Here is a 24,140-nt window from a genome sequence, read left to right as displayed (position 1 = left end):
TTTCAACTCAGCTGAACTGGATTCTCTAAAACCAGAGTGTAAGAAATGCTTTCATTTTTCATCTGTTTTCCTTTGCATTGGTTTTATGAAATGTCATGTAGACATTCTTCGTGTGGTAAAAATTCCCCCGTAGTTTTGTATTAGTAGTCTGGATAGTTTGGCACACTAGAGTGAAAAGGTAAAAATTACCTCTTTCCCTCGGACTCTTTACTGTTGGTTTAGTTGTCTAATTATGGTTCTTATAGGAATATAACTCTGTGTTTCATTTGGTGTCATGTGCCTACTCCTAGAGTTGAGAATGGAATATACCCCATCTGAATCCTACTGTTAAGAATAGAGATTGATGATAAAAATGCGGTTTTATCATTGTTTGTATGATTGTTGTAGGGGTTATGTGTTGGGGTGCTAGTCAGTAGATTGGAAACTACCATTTTCTCAGGAGAGAAATTCTCCCGTAGTTGCAATCTTCAGAAACTCACAGAGGCAGTTATACCCTGCCCTGTAAGGGTCTCTCTGAGTTGAATTTGACTGTGTAGCAGTGAGTTTTGTTTTGTTTTACCTATTGCCACATCAAATAAAGATTTCTCTTCTAAACCATAAATATTTCTGCAAGCACCGAGTGGGAAATCTGATTTTTATGAAGATAAAGAGTTTAGGTGGGATTGAGCCATTTGCGTTCTAGGAGCCCTGATACATAAAAGCTCAGCAGTTATCTCTAAGGTTTGCTGTTGAAACCCACCCCGCAACTCATTATGTAGAAAAGACCTTATGATCTGTTCTTATAAAAATTATAGTCTAGAAACCCTTTGGGGTAGTCTTTTTTTTGGGGGGGGGGTCGTCTTAATGCATCACATTGGGTTAATGTGAGTCGCTATAGCACTGATCTCTTAAGGCAAAAAAGCATTGCTTACCTATGAAGACTTTGCTGTGTAATGTATGTGCCCGTCTTTTTTCCCATGCACCCCTGATTTTAAAAATATGTGTTTCCATGCCTCCTACTTTAATTCTTCCCTTATTATTGATCTTATTCAAGTTGTGTGCTCTTGAATATATTTATTACTTTATTTTAAAACACAACTAGCAAATAAACTCATTTTGATTAGGTGCCTGGAATCTTTTCCAGGGCAAAACGTGCTGCTCTGTTCTTTTAAAAGCATAGCGTTCCATTGTATGACTGTGCTCTGTGCAAACAAAGCCACTGCCATTTGAGTCCTTTCGGACTATAGGACAAAGTAGAATTGCTTTAAAGGGTTTCTCGGGCTGTAAATCAGTCTCCTTCTCTGAAGCAGCTAGTGCGGGTAAACTCAAAAGATTGCAGTTAGCAGCCCAGTCTTTAAACCACTGTCACCAGAGCTGTTTATTGATGTATATTTAAGTTCTTACCACTTCATAAACGTTATCATCCTCATTCTCTTTGTTGCACATGTGACCTATTGCTCTTTCTAGATTGGGCGCAAGAATTACGATTTGACAAAAGATCCAGTGTACCAGACTTTTAGTAGTAACAATTAAACAAAGAAGATACTGCCATTCTTTTGATTCCGACTTATAGTGACCCTCTAGGACAGGGTGGAATGCCCTGTGGATTTCCCAGACCGTAACTTTACGGCAGTAGAAACCCTCGACTTTCTTCCATGGAGTAGCTGGTGTTTCAAACTGCTGACCTTGTGGTTGGTTAGCAGCCTAATGTGTAACCACTATGCTCTTAGGGCTCCTGGTACTAATAATATTACATGATCATTCTCATTGCCACTCAGTTGTAGAACAAACTAGAACTGGCCCTGTGGGTTTGTGAGACTTGGTCTCTTTCTCCCTTGGTCTGTCTCATGGGTTCAAACTGCTGACATGAGAGTTAGTCCAACGTGTAATCCGCTATATCACTAGGGCTCCAATAAGTGAATATAGTTCATCCTTAAGTTCTAGACACTATTCTGAGTGCTTTATGTGACTCCTTAAATCTTTAAAACAACCTTAAGAGATGTAGGTGTAATCATTATTCTTGATTCCATCAATGAGGAAATTGAACACTGAAGCAACTTCCTTACTGTCACAAAACACACAAGTGGCACAACTTGCCTGTCTAGCTCTTTTGTCTCCTTTCTGCACTCACCATGTTATTTTGTAGTATTTTAAGTCTCACAATAATGAAATTAAGTAAACATATATAGTAATTTTGGGCCTTCTAGTATGAAGAGTATGTTTACTTTTCCTGACGCATCTACTAATGAATACTTTTATAATTAAATTATATAATCATTAATAAAAGACAAATACTATTGAAACTTAGATTTTTAAGAGTTCTTATGGTGTATTAAAGGGAAATTTAGCTGAGCCTTACAATCCGATTTTAGCTGTTCATTAATGTTGTTTATTCTCAAAATAGGTATCCTGATTGGAATCCTGAGATTCTCCCATCAAGAAGGTAATCATTCTTTTAATGGTGACATTTCCCCACCTTTTAGGTGTCACATGACAAATTGACAAAATCCAGGCATGAGAATTTTTAGTCTTGAGAATCTTCATTTATGTTGCTTTCACAGCTGGAGTTCTTTTATACTGTGACTTAGAAGTATTGAACAAGCAAAAGCAGAACCACCACCCATATGTGGCCAGTACATCTTGCATTCTATCTGAGAGTATAATCTGGAGCCACGGTAATAGAGTGGTGATGTGTTGGGCTGTGATTAGCATTGTCGGCAGTTTAGCAGCTCTTTGAGAGGAAGACTGGGCTTTCTATTCCGTACAGTATTGGGAAACTCACAGGGGGATCACTGTGAGTCAGCACCGACTCAAAGGCAGTGGGTTTTGAGTAAGAGTGTAATAGCTGAAATATTCATTATACCAAACCAAAATAATAACCGAAAATTGCTGCCATCAAGTTGCTTCTGACTCAGAGAGACTCTAGGGCAAGATAAAGCTGTCCCCGGGAATTTCCAAGATAGTAACTCTTTATGGGAGCAGAAAACCCAGCCTTTATTCTTGTGGAACATCTGGTGGTTTCCAACTGCTGACCTTGCAATTAGCAGCCCAACCTGTTACCCCTACTCCACCTGGAATTGAGTATCTACCATGATTTCAATATGACGGAAGACTTAAATTTCATAATCTGTGTCCTTCATTATCTGAAGAGACCCCTCAGCCCAGCAAGACGTCCCCTCCTCTCCACACAATAGTGTTATTAAAAAAGTTTTGTTTTAAGATCAGACAAGTACTGTAAAAAAGGTGGGGGGCATTATTTTGAATTGGGGCCTATTCACCATTTTAAGGGCCCTGGTGGTGTACGGGGTTCCAAGCTGCACTGGTAAGCTCAATTTTGAAACCACCGCACAGCACAAAGATGTGAGTTTTTGCTCCTGTAAAGATTTACAGCCTCAGAAACTCACAGGTACAAGTCTCCTCTGTCCTGTAAAGTCAATGTGAGTTGGGATCAACTTGATAGCAGTATGCTATATGTTTTTAACGGTGCACAACTTCCACAGGCTATATGGATCTTTCTTCAATCACTCCATCTTAAAAATGACAGTACGCTACTCTGAACTTCTACTTATTTGGAAATATCTTACGCTAACATTTACTATAATTTTATGGTTGTGAGATTACAGATACCTTGATAGCCAACGTGACTTTATTGAAGACACCAAATAAAGTGGATCCTTATGTAAAATAGCCTTTTAATAAAATAATATAATTTATCCTGTATACATGATCACCCTAGGGCATCATCATACTTAATTAGTATATTTGCAACTTGGAGACAAATAGCATAAACTCTCAGGATAAAAATTGTTGTAGGAAATTAATTTTCTAAATTATGTAATTCTTCAAGTCATAATTATGTATAAAACTTGTGGAAAAATGCCAAGAAATTGATATTCTTCTGTAAATTAATAAAAGAAGTATTCATGGAGCCAGTTGCAGGGCTGCCCAACTGTTCAAATTGTTGCTCATTTACCTACAAAATAAATTTGGACATAAAAAGTTGGGCTTTAGGCTTTTGTTTCAATGTAAATAACGTAACATTACAGTTTGGTATTGCTAATCTGTTTCTAAGAAGATAATTCTGTCATTTAATATAATTTAAATTTGCATTAAATCACCGGCTCTTACTTGGTTTTCCTGTTTTATAGAAATGAAGGCAGTAGGAAAGAGACTCAAACACCAAGAAGACGTTCTCATTCACTCAGTCCTAGGCGTTCTAGGAGATCAAGTTCAAGACACAGGGTCCGTCGATCTCGAAGCCCGCTGCATTATGCATATAGACCAAGAAGTCGAAGCCCAAGACTTTGCCATCGTTTTGTTGCAAGATATAGATCCAGATCCCCTAACCCACCATATCGAATTAAACCTGCATTTAGCCCAGAAGTCTATCGATCTTTTCGTTTTGAAAGGGCATCAAGAAGATTAGTGAGATCATCAGGTATTATTGGTGGTCATCAAATGAATCTTTTTGTTCTGAGGGATTTTTTAATGTCTGTATTTCCAATACTTTTAAAACTTGAGTTAGGCACTAATGTTGAGATCTAATAAAAGACTGCATTTTGAGCTATTTGCTTCAGTTCTTTAAAAGATTTTGAACATAGGAGTTTTCTTTATTGTTTTAATCTTATAATTGTTCTTTGAAATATGACCCACTTTTCAATTATTCTCTCCCGTATAATAGCAACATGAAAAAATGGGGGCATTAAGATATATATATTCATCTAATATACAATTTTGATCACCAAGGTTTTGCAAACATCTTAGTTCTTGGTGTATTGCCTTTTTGAAATTATTTATATTTTGAACCTGTGTCTTAAGTACTGGCTTCTAATGACCTTTCCAGAATTAGCTTTTTTTTTTTTTAATATATATAAAGTTGCTGTACAAAGACTATTGTTAGTGTTTAGGAAATAAATTTCCTTAACGTATTCTAAACATGAAATGTAAGTATAGTTTTAAATGTATAAAGCAATGGTTCTTAAGATGTGGTTCAAAACCTTCTAGAGCAGCGATTCTCAGCCTGTGGATTGTGACCCTTTTGGGCGTCGAAGGAACCCTTTCACCAGGGGTTCCCTGATTCATAACAGTAGTAAAATTACAGTTATGAAGTAGTAGCGAATATAATCTTAAGGTTGGGGTCACCACAACATGAGGAACTGTATGAAAGGGTCACGGCATGAGGAAGCTTGAGAACCACTGCTCTAGAGGTTCCCGAAGGTGTTTTTAGGGTTTCCTAGAGAGCGTATTTTCCAACTACATATATATTCAACCAAAAGAACATCATCAGCAGATAGGAAAATCCTGTTGTCTTTTAATTTCAGTGCTAATAACATTCTTGCAGAGATGTACCCTGGTGCAATTTTAAATTTTTCACTAGTTTCTTTTTTAAATGAAATTGATTTTCATAAAATATTTAACACTAGCTTATTATGTAAATAAATGAATTTTTTTCAATTCATGTGGTACATAGTGATCAATAAAAGCAAAAGCTTTTTGTGATACTGCCTTTTAAATTAAGACTATGAAGGGATCTTAAAATCAAACTAGAAGGGAGACTCACTAGTGCCACCAAATGTAAAATAGCCTTTTGAGAAAACAAAAAGATACATTTTCCTATGTATATGATCTTAGTTTGGCTTGAGGATGAGTCTTTGTAATAAAATATCTGGGCAACTTGAGTGATTTTTAATATTTATAATTTAATGAGATGAGATAGTTTCTACCTTGTTTTTTTTTTCGTAATTAAAATGTTATTCTTTTTACTAGATAGAGAAAAAGCCTTAGAAGATACACTACAGCGATCTAGACATGGATCAGAAACCAGTAAGAAGAAGCATCTTGAAGCAGGTGATACTGGACACTCGCCAACGCAAAAGGCTAAAGTTAGCAGTGGATCAAAACCATCGGTAAAGTCTGCCAGCTCGACAAAGGCTGATTCAGCTGCTCGCTCTAAGTCAAAGAATGTTGAAGATGGTAGCTTACCAGAAAGTAAGCAAACATCCGATAAAGCGGTTTCTCTTCAGCGTAAGGTCAGAAATTCTACAATTATTGCATATTTACATAGATTTGTTAATGTGAAAGAAAACAAAACTTGCATTTTTTTACCTGTTTCCTATAAGTTTGAAATGATGACTTCTTCAATTGTGTTGATAGGAAATATTTTATTAGTCTCTATTAAGAATACAGTAAAAGCTCAGAGGTTCAAAATTAGCTAGCCCCTGAAGCACTCCCAGAGGGTTAGCATTTGATATGAGAGCGTTTTGATTAGTTGATTCGACTAGCCATGCAAGCAAGTAGAGTGATAAGTTTTTCTGCCTGCTATTTGAAATGAATATTATCAGCAGCTTTGTGTCTGTTAACTGTTAGGCAATAAGAGTGAGTCTCCAAAAAAAAAAAAAGAGTGAGTCTCTACTAGGATTTAATCATTTTCAGTTGGTTTTATGGTTTCTATGATGTAGAAATAGACTGCTCTCTGAATGCTGATTTATTGATAAATGTTTATTGTAACCTTTATTGTAAAGTACAATGGTTACAGTGCTTAGGTACAAATTTAGTCTATATATTAATCAAATTACTACAACAATATGCTTCTTAAAAGGTTGGCTGGTGAAACTGCCTCCTAAATAATTTAGACACGTTATCAAGGATACCAGTACCTGGAGAAGGACACCAAAATTGGTTAAATGGAGGGTCAGCAAGAATGAGGAAACTCAATAGGGTGGATTGAGACTGACTCCAACAGGGACTCAACCCATTGATTGTGTAGATAATACAGAACCAGGCAGTGTTTGGTTCTGTTGTACAATGTCATGCTATGAATTGGAACCATCTCAGCAGTACCTAGCCCTATAACGCCTGAATTTTTAATTTCAGGAAAATTTTGTTTTTATTCTTTAGTTTCATAGTTATCAATATAAGTATATACAGTTAATTAAATGTTATGAAAACATTTAATATAAACTATTAGCCCTATAATGTCGCGCTTGGCATTATAGGGCTAATAGTAAATAGTAATACATTAAAATATTTGAGACTATCATTAAATTAAAATAACCCCTTAGCGGATGAGATGGCCAAGATATTTAGGCTATTTATTTATATATTTATATACGTGTGTGTGTGCGCGCGCGCACAGGTATATGTATAATACTAAAAAGGCCTATGTGCCATCAGACTTGGATATGGTGTCAGATAGTACACTTGATCTTAATCAAGAGGTTCAGAGGTGATCGACGGTTTGAGAAGCACTCAAAATACTATTGGGGAAGAGCTGCCTCAAGAAAGATGCAACCCTGTTGATGATGGATCATCATTAGTGCATGGATCAAAGCTTTTGGGACCTTCATTTGCTTATTGAACACAACTGAAAATGAGAAGAAATGGCTATTAGCATTCATTGATGATAGGCATCTGAAATTTTATGAAGTATGAATTTAGGAAAATTGGAAGTTTTCAAAAATGAAATGGAACACCAAAATTGGATATCTTTGGCATTGGTAAACCGAACTGAATTGGTAGTTGCCATTTTGAATAAGACAATCATATGGTTTTCTATATGGCTTATTATATATGGAATGACAATTCAACAGGAATGGCATCACCTTAATTTTTAAAAAATGAACATTTCAAGACCTGTCTTGAAGTACAATGCTGTCTGTGACGGAATAATATCTGTACACTTATAAGGAAGACCAGGTAATGCAATTCTTAATCATACACACCAACTCCTAAAACCAACGATGAATACATTGAAGAATTTTACCAATGTTTCTATCTGGAATGATCAACATGCTATAAAGATACATTAGTAATTACTTATAATTCGAATGTGAAAAAATGGAAACTAGAAGGATCAGTAGATGAAAAATATGGCTAGAGATTACATGATAGAATTTTGCAAGACCAATTACCCGATCATCGCAAATAACGTTTTTCAACAACTTACGTAGCAACTATGCACTCAGAATGTCCCTTAATAGTCCTCAAGGATAGAGCGACTTCATCTCCTGTGATTGGACATGTTATCAGGAGGGGCCAATCCCTAGAAAAGGACATCTTACAGTAGAGGGTTCGTGTAAAAGAAGACCCTAATCAAGACAGTTGACACAGCGACTGTTAAAATGCGCTCAAACATGCTGTCTGAGGATGGCCCTCGGCCAGGCAGTGTTTCGTCCATAGTGTGTAGGGTTGCTCTGGGTAGGAAATAACTCAATGGCACCTAAAAAGACAACATAAAAATGTCATCCTTTGCTAACTGGTCTATTTTGCTCAGAGTAATGTCTCCAAGCTCCAACTGTAGCATGTACCAAGACTTGAATTCTCCCACTTACTGATATTTGTAGCCCATTTTGTTTATTCATTTGTCTGTTGGTGTAGCCAGTTAAGTTATTCTTACTTTTTTACTATTGTGAAGAGTGCTCCAGTGAATGGAACATTGATGTACACATTTCATTATTCCTAGTGTTTGGGATATATATACCTGTGAGCATTCTATTTTTTTGTTTTTTGAGGAATGGCCATGTTTCGTTTTGGGGTTTTTTCTTTAATAGCTACAGTAGTTTGCATTCCCACAAGCTGTGGATAAGGGTCTTTTTCTTTCCGTTGCTTTAAATTGATATCATAGGTGATATAAAGATTGTCAGTTTGAATCTACCCAGTGCCCACACAAAGAGACTTGCCAAACTACTGTAATGATTTCAGACAAGAAAATCCTTACAGAGCCGCCGTTTGGTTGGCTCTGCAACACATGGGATAGCCATGAGTCAGGAGCCAAGTCAGCAACTAAAAAGAATATGTATAGTATATCATTTTAAAAAGATACGCTGTACTTTTCTAGGATACCATTTCAGTTATTTAAATGATGAGCCACATACGTTAAGAACCTTTATGCTATTTATTTAGTCGATGCCAACTCAAAGTGACCTTATATAGGATTTCTGAGACGAAATCTATATGGGGACAACTCTCATCCTCTCTCAAGAGTGTCTGGTGGGTTTGAACTAGTGGTTGCCAGCTTTGTAGTAAACAGTAGCCCAATCCCTGACCCAGAGTGTCACAGCAAATCTCATTAAGTACCTCTCAAGACTACTCGTCGTTCCTAATCATCGCAAAGTGCTTGTTCACAAAAGGAGGTCCGACGGTGTCTTTTGATCGGTTACTGCTGAATTCAGTACCATGTTGAGTTTGATGGAACATCAAAACACATTTCTTTTAACTTTCACTTAAAATCTAAAAAAAAGTTCTAAAATACTCAGTACTTTTGACTGGACTTAGATAACTAGTGAAAAGAAATTGGGAATTGTGATTACTAGTTACTATTGCACTTCCTGACTTTATTAATATTTTTCCTATGCCACTTATTATAGGTGCGGAAAGACCAATCTTTGGTAGTAGTCGTATCTGATTTACCAGAAGATGGCTGTACTGAAGAAGACATTAGAAAAGTATTTCAACCATTAGGAAAAATTAATGAAATACTGATTGTTCCATATAGAAAGGAGGTAAGGTGATCCATCTATTGTTTAAATGCATGTAGCCCTTACTTTAGTGGTTATTTAAAGGCAGATCTTGTATCCCTGAGTTGCTTTATCACAGTTAACAGTTGTTCATTAAAAATGATGTGATATTGGTTTCAAATGAGCAAGGTTGAAATGCTGTTTTATCATTTTTAGAACAAAGGCTGGCACACTTCTTGTGTAAAGGGGCAGCTAGTAGATGTCTAGGCTTTTTCATTATACCAGACGATGGGAACTACTGACCTCTCCCCTTAGAGTAAGAAAGTTAACAGGGATGATACATAGAGAGGAATATGTTTGTGTTGCAATGAAATTTCATTTACAAAAATAGCCAGCTACAGTTTGTCATCCCTGCTTTAGAATAGTCAGATTATACAACAAATGTTTGCATTTGTTTGTGAATTATATTTCTCCCCGTAACTCACATGATAAAGTTCATGGAATAACCATGAATAAACAAATAAGCAAAATTATAGTTTTGAGATATTTGGTGGTTTCATCTTTCTTATAAGAAGCTTTGAAGCGGCAAAAAAAAAGCCTTAAAATTTATGAACTATGCCTTCCTTGCCTTTTGGTTTGTGATGTCTGCCTTCCCATTTTCTCTTGTTAATGCAGGTCTACTGTGTAAGCCTGTACTCCTCCTCTAACCCATTCATAATGCAGAAATCCTAAAACCAGACAAGGGTAAATGTCCACTTCATGTGTGATGATCTCCTAAGGATCAAATTTTACTTTGACAAAGGTTACCAGGACTTGAAGTGTATTTACCTTATGATCTATATATCACAAGGCCTTAGTACATTTTTTAAAAGTAGCATATTTAGAAGTTTTTCACATATAATGAATAGAATTTAAAAATATTTTTAAGACTTATCTCTGTTATTTCTTTAGGCTTACTTGGAAATGGAATTTAAAGAGTCAGTGACTACAGTCTTGAAATCTGTTGAAAAATCACCTCTTATGATAAAAGCAAAACGTGTGAAAATACGTGTTCCAGGAAAGAAAAAGCCACAGGTAAACTGGATTTAGCTTCTAGATGGTTTATTGTTAGAAATTAATAAAGTATATAAAACACAATATGAATAAACATTAAAGACATTGAAATTAAAACATCCATACAAAATATTAAGTGGCAAGCAAGAGTCTTGGAGAAAATATATACTCTCAATCCCATTGAGTCAATTCCAACTCATATTGACTAAAACAAAGTAGAACTGCTTGTCCCCACCCCACTCACACCCTTCCCCTGAATTCCAGGGGTATAAATCTTTATGGAAACAGAAAGTCACTTCTTTATCTGGTGATATAGCTTGTGAATTTGAACCCATTGACCTTTTGGTTAGCCACAGAGGCCTTAACCATAGCAGCAGTGCCTCCTGGCTTATATATAAAATGGAAAATTAGCAAATATCTGTGAAACTGCTACCTAGTCACACATTGACAGCATCTTGGAAGCCGCTTGCATGCTTATGTTCAATCCTTACAGTCTTCCTTCTCCTGTACTGAACCCCTAATTTGCTTTATGTAATCACATACAAGGATTTTCAGAAGTTGGTGGAGTAAAGTCCAGTATTTTCTAATTCCATTTTTCAATGAATTTGTTAAAAACCTCCTTTTACATTTTTGGGCTTTTCCCTAAGAATGAGCATATTTATGACTTGAGTCTTTTCTAGATAATTTTCTGTACTTCACCTTAGATGTCTAAAGTAATAGGCACAGTTTTGATTTCTTGATCTTGTTAACTCCAGTCAAGTCAGCTCTGACTCAAGGAGATTTTATTTTGTGTATCACAGAGTGAAAGTTTTCAGACTATTAAGCTTATCGGTCTTTTTTCATGGTTTTGAGCTGTATTCCACTTTTCCTCCCATTCTAGGTCGGGTGTCTGACTGTGGTCCGCTCTAGAGTGTTTAGCAGTGGTGGCCTTGCATTACGTAGTTCTTCTGGTCTCGAGGTGCTGAGGTTTATATGGCCCATTGGTCCTTTGGGTTTCCCCGTGTCTGATTTTCTGCGCTCTTGTTTGCCTACGATGGGAGCCCTGGTTGCATAGTGCCTGCTCAAGTTGCACTGCAATCCACAAGATACATGCGGAGTTCAAAACTACCGGCTGCTCCACGGGAGAAAGACAAGATTTCCTCTCCTATTAAGAGTTAGTCTCAGGAACTCATAGAGACAGTTCTACCCTGCCCAGCAGGGTCGCTATGAGTCAGTGTTGACTTGATGGAGAAGAGTTTGGTTTTGTTGTCTGTGTCTGTTTTGCTTGGGATGGAGAGAGACCCATAGTTTAAGGAGGCCATTTGATAGCTTGAAGATTCTCGTCAGATGAAGATGTAGACATTGTCTGCATGCTATGCTTATGTCAGTTGACCTTGATGTCCTTTGAGACTATGGCCATGAGACCCCAGCCCATATCTCATTCCATCAAGGTATTGAATTATTGCTACGATGTGCTCGTATATTTCCCCCCGCCCCCATGCTTTACTCTTTTCACAAAAGTTTGTGTAGCATATGTAAGTACACAAGTGGAAATATCTTTCATTAAGTATTATATATATTCATGGGTGAATATCTCATTCACCCTCCTGCACCTATTCTGCTTGCATATTGTTGTAACTACTGTAGATTTTTTGCTGTTAATGTTATTACTGGATTGTATATGTGATAGTCTTTACTTCTCTTGCCTTTAACTCTCATTCTCTTCCCAGTGACTTCATTTAGATTGTCCTTCTGTGCTGAGTCCTCAGATATTTTTGACATTGTACAGAATTACATTGTGCACCATAGTTTGCTTAGCCATACTTCTTATTGGTGAGCACTTAGGTCGTTCTCCTTGTCTTTTCTTTTTCTACTTGAAATAATACTGGGATAATGAGCATCACTGTGCACATACCTGGGTATCGCTCTTTGGTGTAATCTCTTATATTCTATTTTAAGCACTGGCTTTATATCTGAGAGTGATGGAAGATTTTGAGTCTAGGAATGACATGATCCAATTTTCTGCTGAGGATAGATTGGGGTCAGAAATAATGAGGACAGAGGCAAGAAAAATGCTGGGTTGCTACTGTAGTAATAAAAGCAGAAATTGTAGTAGGTTGGGCTAGCTTGTTAGCACTTACACATTTGAAAAGACATGTTATTCATGCTGACAAGTCATTTTTTACTCGCGGTGACCCTTTGAACAACAGAAAGAAACACTGCCCAAGCCCTGTGCCATCTTCCAAATTGTTACTGTTTGAGCCCACGATTGTGGCCACTCGTCAAAGGTATTCCTCTTTTTCGCTTCCCCTCTACTTACCAAGAATAATGTCCTTTTCTAGGATTAATCTCTTCTGATAGCATATGCAAAGTGTCAGAGACAAAAAAGGTTTCCCCATTCTTGCCTCTAAGGACCATTCTGGTGTACTTTTTCCAAGATCTATTGATCCTTTTGTCAGTATGTGATACTTTCAATATTCTTTGCCAGCATCACAGTTCACATGCATCAATTCTTCTCCAGTCTTCTTATACAATGTCTAACTTTCATGTGTATGTGAGGCAATTGAAAATACCATGGCGTAAGGTAGGTGCAGCCTAGTCCTCAAAGTAACATCTTTGCTTTTCAGCACCTTAAATTTACATAGGCAAGTTAAAAATAATATTCTTGAAAGATAGGTAATGTTGGAGATGTGCTGAAAGGCGAGCTGTCAAATGAATGAAAAATTAAAGGAAATAATTCTTTATCTGTCCCGAATTCCATGTGTCGAGAGCTCTTATTTGTACCAATGTGTGTTCTCTGGGTTAGCCGGATTTGTAAGGTAGCTAAAACCCTCAGGAACAGTAGTGGGAGTAGCGGTATCATGAGGATAGGAGAATGATGAGGTGGAAGGGGGAGAAAGGTTGGATATATAGCACCCCCTTGGGGGCTGGATGACAAATAACAAAGTGGGTGAAAGGAGACAACGGACAATGTAAGGTATGAAATACCAATAATATAAAAATGATCAAGAATTCACAAGAGTGGGATGGTGCGGGGAGGGAGGGGAAAAATGAGCTGTTAACAAGTAGAAAGAAATTGTTTTGGTTGGCAACATTTGTACAACTATGCTTAATACTATTGAATGATGGATTGGTAGAGGTTTATAAGAGCCCCCCAATAAAATAACCAATTTTAAAGAAAAAGAAAATATTCTTATTTTCCTCTTATATAAATAGTAAAAATATCAGTACTTTTTGATAAGAGTTTTTGGGATTACTATATTTTCTAAATTGCTTTTCATAATTGGATAGGAGAATCTAAGTTTGTCTTTTATGCAAAATATTATTCCTTCACAGAACAAAGATGTGAAGAAAAAGACTGATTCAAAGAAAACATCTGCATCTACTTTAAAGTAAGTGCTTTCATATGTAGTCATGAATATACATATGAAATAGGACATTTTAATACTTAAAGCTAGACGTTACCACTCTTCAGTTTAAATAAGAGCTCTGGTCGTATAGTGGGTTACATGTTAAGCTGCCATCCACAGGGTCCGTAGTTCCAGTTCACCAGCTCTTCTGATGGAAAAGGATGAGGCTTTCTGCTTCCCTCATTTTTTTTACCCTCATAAAGATTGGAAGCCAGGGGGAGCAGTTCTGTTTTGTGCTATAGGTTGCTATGAATCGAACTCCCTTTTAAGTATGAGACATTATTAAAGTTAATTGGTTTAAACATTTTTAGATATAAGTATTACATTTTTAGATATTCATAGAATTTAGAACTTCTAAATCTCCTTTTTTAATTTTATATAGAAAAGATGCAGATACTTCAAAAGTTATTGAAACTGTGAATTCATCTTCCACCGGTAAGTTGTTAACTGTGGGTATAATAGTAAATATGTATGTATAAGACATTGTTTACCTTTTCCATATTTTCCCCATGTTTTTATCAGTGACATTGCTTAAGTTTATCATGTTGTTCAACCAATATCTTTCACTGTGTCCAAATTTTCCCATCATCCATCATAAGCACTCTGTGTCCCCTTAGTGTATTCCCCCTTCCCTTCTCTTTCATCTGCCCTTTATAGTCACTAGTAAATTTTGGTCTCTATGAACTTACCAAATGGTTCATTCATGTTGTAACATTTATCAGGATTTCATTTCTCTTTATGGTTTATTAATATTCCACTATGTGTTTTTACCACATGTTATATATTTATTCATTAGTTCATACACATTTAGAATATTTTCACCTTTGACTATATACCAGCAGTAATTTTATGGTTTGGGGGTCATCACAACATGAGGAACTGTATTAAAAGGTTGCAGCATTAGGAAGGTTGAGAACCACTGCTCTATATAGTCGTGCAGTGAACATTGATGTACACATATATGTTTGTCTACTTCTTTTCCGTGTTTATGGATATCAACCTAGGACCAGAATTGCTAGATTACTATGTAATGTAGATTACTATGGTAATTCTGTGTTTAATTTTTGAGGAAACCACCAAACTTTTACAGTACCATCAGCAGTTTCTCCCCATCCTTAACAAAACCTGTTTTCTGGCCTTTAATCAAAGTTATTTTAGTGAATGAAGTCTCATTATTGCTTTTATGCACATCTAATGTTAATCATCTTTTTATGTCTTACTCACTTGTAGTTCTTTGGTGAAATGATCATCAAATGAATCTATCGTGCCAGTTTAATAGAGACTTACTGAAAGATATTTAAACTCACTGTTTTTAAGTCAATTCCAGATTGACTCAAATGGCAGTGAGTATTTTGGATACCAATCAAGAAAATAACCTTGTGGCACAGTTGATTAAGGGTTGGGCTGAGGTTCGTGGTGGAAGCCCACTAGCTGCTCTGTGGGAGAAAGATGAGGCGGGCTGTCTAGTCCCATAAAGATTTACAGTCTCTGAAACCCTAAGGAGCAGTTCTCAGTTCTTAGATGATCGCTGAATCTTAATCAGCTCAGTGGCAGCTTATTTTTGGTTTAATAATATGCAGTAAATATTTAAACTTTCCTGAAATAAATACAGAGATTAGGGAGATAATATATGTAAGCTACCTCTGACAGTTCCTAGATTTTAATAGCATTTTATTAAGTATTTAAATTAGTTTTACAATACCTCTTTCTACCCCTTTCCCAATCTATAAGGTAAAGCACTGAAAGGGAACTATGTCAGTGTTGCTTATCTAATTCCCTTAGATTATGAAAGTGTACTGAGAAAAAAGTAATAAGCAAAGAAAACTAAACAGTTAGATACTATTACTCTTACATGCTGAAAATTGTTCTTTACACTCAAAATCACATTATATTTATTCTGAATCTAAATAGATTTAATGTGCTATTTAATAAACTAAATTATATTTGCCTTTTCAGTCCATTTAGGGTTTACAAAGTAGAGATAATGAAGTTGCTCCCAGAACATAAACTTTCAAGGTTAAAGAGAATAAAAAGCCGGACAGTGAAGGGCAAGACTGAAAAGCAAAAAATAGAAATAAAAATTCAAAGTTAAGTTCTGTATATTTTGTTTTGGGAAGGCATGGATATAGTGTTTGGGATTTATATTAAAGCAGTTTTAGATTAGACATTGAAACTAAAATATTCGAGCAACTTGATAATTGGATTATGTACTATACCTCATTGTCCTGTAATATTTAGTGGGTTGTCTATTAAAGCTATTGGAAATTAATTGAAATAATTACGGATGGTTTTGTAGGGCAAAACGTTTTGTCTAGGGTTTTAAACTATGTAGAGGACAGATTACTTCAGCTGTGGTGATGACAGTAATGGAATCGAGAAATTACAAAAGGCTTGGAAGGATTTGAATTAGACCCCATTAATAGCATTTCTTTGGGAATGCAAGCAGTGCCATCGAATACTTGTTTAAAGAGCAAAAAACGGAAGTCCTGGTGATCTGCTTCCTAACACTAGTTTTTGAAATTCTCTGTATGGAGCATAGCTAACTCTAAAGCACCTGACGTGGCTGTGGGTGGAATCAATTTGATGGTAATTACTTTTTATTATTCCTTTTAATTTTAGTAGCTAAGTTTAGTTTTTAAAACCGTATATTTCACTTAGTATACAAGAAACCTTTTAGTCTTGGAGCAAAAACATGCAGGAAACTCAGAAAAAGACCTGGTGATCACTGAGATCCTACTAAAGTCAACTTTAGTAAGTGGATAGAACCAACTTTGCACCTTCCAAAAAGCACCATGCTGTAAATCAATCAAATCTGCCTGCCCTGAAATCTAAAGTAAATGGTAGCGCTGTGAGTTAAGCACTGGAGCTAACCACAAGGTTCCTCTGTGTTCAAACCCATGGAAGCTGACTTGCCATTTAAGATTTACAGTCTTAGAAAGCTTAAGGGGGTGTTCTAAACGACAGGGTCCTTTTGAGAAGCAATAGATTTTGGCGGTATAATGAGTGGGTCCTAACATCTGTCACAGAGAAGATACAAATTGTAAAAAATGATGCCATCTTATAAATATTTTATAATGCTCATCATTAGGAAGTCAGGGTTAAAGAGCTCAATCTTATAAATAATTTTCATGTTAAATTGTGAAGACGAAATCATCTGTCTGCTGTTGTACTTTCATGAAAACTGTGGACTCAGAATATGGAATCATTAAAGCTATAACCTACTCACCCGAAAATTCCATTTTGCATTTCCCAAAATGTATTGTGTGAAACTATTTCATAGGAAAAGTTTAGGTCAGACAGATTAAGTTTGAAATAGATGGTATAGCCTTTTCTCTTTGGGAAAAATATTTTTTTTAAGCATAACAAGAATAAACTTATTTAGCTTTCTAATTTGAGTATGGTGCCCTTCTCTTTTTGTTTATGAACCTGGGAATAATTGATAGTCTTGGGGAAATTACCTTTATGAATAAGTTAGTTTTTTAAAATTCTCAGATAGATTGGATAAATCAGAAAGATCGGAAAATTATATGGTCAAAACCTGGCGTGGTTCACATCGAAGTAATCAGTACTTGATGTAAGAAGGATATTTAGAATAGTATGAGAGGGTGACATGGATTTTGTTATATACAACTTTTTTAGTTGATTAGATGAAAAAAATTCAGATTTAAACATTAAAAGTCTTCAGGATTGTTAGATTTGATGAGAAAGATGCGGTAACATTACTGACTGTAGTGGGAAAAGCAACATCCTGATAGTATTAAAGCACATCACTTTGATAGTAAGGTACATGTTACGTAAGCCATAGTATCACCTCCCTTGCTTGGAAAAACTGGACAGTGTTAAAAGAAAGCGAAAGGAGAATGGACGCATTAGAATTATGGTCTTGGAGAAGAATATTGAATGTACCAGGACTGCAGAAGAAGAAACAAATCTGTGTTGGAGGAAATACTAGCCAAAGTGGGGCTGGCAAGATCTGTTCTTTGTCTCATGTACATGGAAGACATTTTCTAGAGTCACCAAACACTGGAGGAGTAAGTACCCTGTGCGGTGTAAAGTAAGGGCTCAGCAAAAAAGAAAAACCAAACCTACACAAGCTAGGTGGGCATAGTAGGTTCCATAATGCACTCAAACATGGTTACTGTTGTGAGGAAGGTACAGGACTCCATATCTTTTCACTCATGAGGTCACTCTGAGTGATGACACCTAATAACAAACATACTGATTTATTTTAACTGAGAAAAAATCATGGGCTTAGATTTAATCCTTAGAAGAATACCTTTAATGCCTCCACTATTGCAAGTGGTATTACTTGTCTGTCAGTTTGTTGCACTGTGCTGCCTGGTGTGTTGCTGTGATGGTGAAAGCTATGTCATTGGTATTTCCGTTACCAGCAGGGTCACCCAAAGTCAACAGGTTTCAGCACAGCTTCCAGATTAAACAGAGAATGAAGAAGGAACGGACTGTGGAGGAATTCAACACAGAAAACCTTATGGACAAAATCAAAACATTGCCAGGTATTTAAGGCCTAATGAATTAGAAGCAGAACCTTATCAGAGACCATACCTGAAGATAAGCCCTAAAGATAAGATTCTCAAACTATAACTGAAGAAGTAGACTTTTCAAAGTAGAGTCGACCATAATAACATGCGTAGAGTAAAGCCTTTCAAGACCTTCATTTGCTGATGAGGTGTGACTCAAAATGAGAACAGCTGCAAAAATCTAGTAATTTTAACTTGGAATGTGTGAAGTATGAGTCTATCAAAGTTGGAAGTTATTAAAAATGAAATGGAACACATACAGATTGATATCCTAACTAAGTGAGCTGAAGTGGATCAAAATGGACTATTTTGAGTTAGAAAGCCATATGGTTTGTGGTAGGAATGACAGTCAAAAGGAATGGCGTCATATTCATAGTCAAAAGCGACGTGTCAAGATCCATCTTGAAGGATGCTGCTGTCAGTAATAAGATTCTATCTGTCCACTGCCAAGGAAATCCAATACGATTACTTAGGTTGATGCACCAATCATTAAAGCTAGTGACACCGAAATTGAAGAATTCTACCAACTTCTTCAGTCTGAAATTGATCAAACATCCAATCAAGGCACAGTGCTAATTGTTAGTGATTGAATGCAAAAGTAGGAAACATATGAAGGAACAATAGTTAGAAATTATGGTTTTGGGGGATAGGAAAAAAAATGCCAGGATAAAATTTTGCAAGACCAATGACTTGTTCACACTTGAACTTCTCCAGATGAGATACACAAAAATCAAGTCAACTATATCTGTAGGAAGAGACAATGGAACAGCTCAATATTGGCAGCTAAAATAAAACCTGGAACAGACCATCAGTTGCTCATATAAGTTCAGGTTCAAGCCTGAAACAAGTTTTTAAAAAGTGCAGGAGAGCCAAAATACCACCTTGAGTCTATCCTACCTGAATTTGAAGAACATTTCAAGAATAAATTTGCTGTGTGTGACATAAGTGACAGAAGACATGGTAAGCTGTGGGAGGACATAACATAATTTATGAAGAAAGAAAAAGATTATTAAAAAGACAGGAAAGAAGAAAAAAAGACCAGAAAGAAGATCAAAGTGGATGTCAGAAGGGACTCGAGATTTTCTCTTACTCGTAGAGGAGTTGCTAGGTGCCATCAAGTGGGTGCTGACTTCTGGCCACCCTTTTTACAACAGGACAAAGCACTACCCACTCCTGTGACACTGTACAATTGTTTTTAAAAATGGTCCCATGGTTGGCAGCCACTGTGTCGATCTTTTTTGTCGGGGAGAGGGACTTGTCTCCTGATAACATCCACAGTATGTGAGACTAAGTTTCACCATCCTGGCCTCTACAGAGCAGTCTGTCTGTACTTCTGAGATCTCTTTGTTCTTTTGGGAGTCCATGGTACTTGCGATATTCTTAGCCAACACCATAGTTCAGATGCATCTGAGCTTGTACTCATAGAGCAGTCCAGGAAAATGAAAGAAATGATCATGTCAAAGAGCATAGTAGAAAGTTTCAAAGATGAGAAGAAAAAGTAAAGTGTTGTTATAGAGTGGGCAAAAACTTAGAGTTACAAAACCGAAAAAGAAATAAGATGCTCAGTATATCTTAGAATTAAAGAACTAAGGGAACAAGTCAAGCTTCAGTTACAATATTGAAAGATTCTACAGGCAAAATATTTCATGATACAGAAAACATCCCAAGAAGATAGTAATAACACTAAGCCACTGTACCAAAATGAACTCGTCGATATGCCACCACTTTCCAAGGTTAGCTAGCATATGAGCAAGAACCAATAACACCAAAGGAAGAGGTTCAAGCTGCATTAGAAGCATTAGCCATAACACAAGATGCTAGGAATATATGGAAAAATGAGACTGTCTAAATTTTAATTTTTATTAACATTTTAAACCAAAATCATCTGGTTGGTTGCTCTTCACCTAACAAACTTACTTTTGAGCTATAAGACGAGATTTTATACCTTTGTTTTTCAAATGATGTTTTTTTCCTTTTCAATCCCCAAATGAAATGATCTTCATTTCAGTCTACTTATGAGACCAATAATTGCCTATTCAAAGTTAAAATTTTTCAAGTTGTTTAAGGAAAGCACCATTCAGAGATCATCACTGTTTTTTGCTTTATGGTCAAAGAGTATTGTATGTTAAAAAAAATTAAGAAATTGCCCAAAATATTAGCAAAGGAATTATATGAGACTGCTAGACTTAACATGTATTAAAATATGAAGTACAATAGTTTGGTAATTTTGTAAAACTGACTACCAGTTTATAAAAGTTGTGTTTCTAATCCAAATGAATTACAGATTAAAGGCTTAATTGTAATGTTTAAGATTATGAAAATACTAAAAGAAGTAGTACAGAATTTAATTTCAGTCAGAAAAACATTTGAATACTTAAAAGTATTTCTGGCCTATCTTTCAAATATGGGGAATTTAATGTGATAATAAAGAAAAGAATAAGTAAATTGGAACTTCATAAATATTTAGAAATTTTGTTCAGCAAACACTTGATATCAAAAGGTGAAAAGAAAAAGCTACAAGCTAAGAGAGTATCTTTTTAAAACCATATGTTAAACAAGAATCTAATAAAATACATAGAAAAGATTGACAACAGAGACAACCCAATCATAAAATGAGCAAAGGCTTTGAAATCTATATTACAGCAAAGAGGCCATTTACATGGCCAACACATGAAAAAAATGTTCAACATCATTGATAGCTATGAGAGGGATGCAAATCAAAACCTTAATTTGTACTCTCACAAAGATTGCTAAAATAAGTTAAATAACAAATACTTAAAGTTGTGGTAAATTGAAAATCTTACCCATAGCTGTGAGAATGCAAAATGGTACAGTGGTAGATACATAGCAGTGTAACAGTTCCTTTAAAAAGCTAAAAATAGAGTGACCATATGTCCCAGCACTTGTACTTGTGTAGCCAAATAACTTGGAGAGCAGAAATTCAAAAAGAGACTTGTATGCCAAAGTGTACTTCAGCACTATTCACAATAGCCAAACGGTGGAAACAAATGCCCGTTAACAGAAGAAGAGATAAACAAATGTGGTATGTACATATAGGTTCATGGAAATAATGCAGTTAAAAATGAGTTGGTTTTTGTTTGTTTCCATGAATCCTTTGAAGCCCCCTCATTCTTGGGAATTCTGTTCAGCTGGTAGGAGAAACAGTTTTAATATATACAGTGGTATGTTTGTACTTTGAGAATATTCTGAGTCACAAAAGGACAAATACTATATGACCTAACTTAACATTTGCAAAAAGAAGAAAATGTATAGGGATCAGCATTTATTACTGGTTACCAGGGTTTGGAGGGAAGGACAACAAGGAAGAATTAACAGTGGTAGGTAGGGCTGTACTGCTGAACATTATAACTTCTGTCAGTATACTGTATGACTATATAAAATCTAACTAGCAAAAGTTGTGGCAAGTGTAACAATGGAGGGAAAGTAGCTGTTGAGGCTGCTTAAGTTTAACCAGTATCTCAGATTTTTTTTTTCAGGGACATTTCAGTTAATTGACCTAATACCATATTTAACTCTTGTACCTCATAGTTCATTGTGTAGTGCCTAATGTTTTGTAAGCTTGAAGTGGTCACCCAATTGGACTTTCTTCATCAGCGTTAACAGTGAAGTCAGGAATAGAGGGTGTGGGCTGTGTCCCTTTATGAACATCTGCTTTCTTTGCCATGAGCCCAGAATTAGATGGTGCCCAGCTGTTACTACTGAACATTTTTAATGAAAGTCCACAGAAAAATCCTGATCAAAAGCAAGGAAATGTAGGATAGGTCTAATTCTTGTGAACTTTAGATTTTCTGCAGCTGTGGAGCATGAGTGAACTCTGAAACTTTTGCTCTAAGATAATCTTTAAACTTTAAATCTTCTAAAGTCATTTTAAAACCTAATCATAGTCTGCCCTAATGTAGTGCAAAGGTCTGTCTTGAGCATTTTCCTCTTAAGAACAGTCTACATGGCATTCAATTGACAACCATAAAGAAACACCAAATTCACTTCCATCCAGTCAATTCTGACTTAGGTTGACCCTATGGGGCAGGGTAGAACTACTCTTATGGGTTCCGGTGACCATAACCCTTCATGGGAGTAGAAAGCCTCATCTTTTTTTCCCATTGGACCAGCTGGTGATTTCGAACTGCTGACCTCCAGGTTAGCAGCCCAGCTCATAATAACTAAGCCACCAGGGCTTGCTCTTCAATTAACAGGAACTCTAAATACTAGATGGGAACTTTAATGGGCAGTGAGTTGATGTTAATGAGGGAATAACTCAGAAGAACAGGGTGTAATTTACAACTTGAAGATGTAAATGTGGTCACTGAATTGTATGTAACAAATTGTTGGATTGACACATGCTTTGCTCTGGATATTCTCAATAGCAAGGAAATAAAGATTTAGGAAACGATTAACTGCATAATTGCACAGCTTAAAAAAAATCACATTATATGAGCTAAATTTCTTAATGGAAACAGTTCTGATAAATCTGTAAGAAAGATCTCAAGAAGTAAAAGGATAATTTGTGTGTATGAATAGGTAGATCACAGAAAAAAAACCTACAGGTTACTTTTGAACATAGGACAGTGCATAGTTTTGCTCTTAAACTCATGGCAGTACATTTGCTTTACTTTTTCAAAACTATATTTACTTCCACTTAGTTTTTCAGAGACTAAGAATTTAATAGTGGGCACAGATATGGGGAAGTATCCTCTCATACACTATTCATGAGAGTATTATTTGGTATAACCTTTATGGTGGACAATAGGATATTAATAGTTACAGTTAAAGTCTGTCCTTTTTTTAATTCAGCAGGTCCATGTATAAGATTTATCCTACAATTATACTTCCATGGGCATAAAAATGATGTGTATAGGAGTGTTCCTGTAGGCTTTTTTTTTTCCTTGAACAGTGATCTTGAATACCTCAATGATGCAAAAATCAACGACAGGCCTGTTCTCTTTTGTGTAGTACTCAGTTGATTTTTTTCCCTATTATTTTAGCAAAAGGTGGACAAACCAAGATATCAACCAAAGTGATAAAATCTTCAGGTATGTTTTCTTTTAGAATTCTGGACATATTAATTAACTTAATTATTTAAGAACTATATACTAAAAGTATTGAATTTCATGTGAATACTATATACTGAGTTTATATCAGTCTCAAGTTTACAGCATCTAAAAATTTTAAAAATCAGTTTTAGTAATGTTCTTTCCTGGTAATAATTATGAAAGTAAGATACTTTGCTGCCTTTAATTGGACGGAATTATTTCTTAGTTAGGATATTGGATTATTAAATGAGTTCACTAGTGATAATAGCTTAGAGATACTGAAAAAAATATATATCTGAAATGATCATTGAGGCCTTCAGCTTACTGCAGTGTGTCAAAACTTGGGAATGCCTTTAAAAAAAATTTAAAAACCCAACTTGTGATTTACCAAGAAATGACTAAATTAAGTGGCAATTTATAAGATTGATTTTTTTTGTTTGAGGAAGTGTGTGTCCTTCCCCTCTCTCCTGCAATCCTTAATATAAGGGGTGCATTTTTAAACTATATGACTTTTTTTTAATGAGTATCAATAATTTTTCAGTATGTATGATAATTGAACTTTTCAGAAGTTTTATATTCTCACAAGTATTGTTAGATTTCTTAAGTAATTAAGAAGCCTACATAAAAATTAGCTAATAGCCTATCAAAGGTTTTATGAGTAATTAAATTTAAGAT

At 35.7% G+C, this 24,140-nt stretch overlaps 1 protein-coding gene across 7 annotated transcripts in view; it reads left to right on the top strand.

Moving 5' to 3' along the window:
* Positions 1-24,140, top strand: part of ZNF638 (zinc finger protein 638) — a 138,125-nt gene that overhangs the window by 77,964 nt on the left and 36,021 nt on the right. For 6 of the 7 annotated variants that reach the window (XM_075556986.1, XM_075556985.1, XM_075556992.1 and 3 more), the window contains 9 exons: positions 2,384-2,422; positions 4,128-4,417; positions 5,746-6,008; positions 9,345-9,479; positions 10,386-10,508; positions 13,803-13,858; positions 14,259-14,311; positions 18,268-18,390; positions 23,418-23,465. In XM_075556986.1, coding sequence (XP_075413101.1) covers positions 2,384-2,422; positions 4,128-4,417; positions 5,746-6,008; positions 9,345-9,479; positions 10,386-10,508; positions 13,803-13,858; positions 14,259-14,311; positions 18,268-18,390; positions 23,418-23,465 — 1,130 coding nt within the window. The remainder of the gene's footprint in view (positions 1-2,383; positions 2,423-4,127; positions 4,418-5,745; positions 6,009-9,344; positions 9,480-10,385; positions 10,509-13,802; positions 13,859-14,258; positions 14,312-18,267; positions 18,391-23,417; positions 23,466-24,140) is intronic. The other variant, XM_075556987.1, reaches the window with a different exon arrangement.

Source organism: Tenrec ecaudatus, chromosome 8 (genome assembly GCF_050624435.1).
Source record: "Tenrec ecaudatus isolate mTenEca1 chromosome 8, mTenEca1.hap1, whole genome shotgun sequence".
Lineage (NCBI taxonomy): Eukaryota > Metazoa > Chordata > Mammalia > Afrosoricida > Tenrecidae > Tenrec > Tenrec ecaudatus.
The sequence above is the reverse complement of the archived record's forward strand: the minus strand, read 5'-3'. Positions and strand labels throughout refer to the sequence as shown.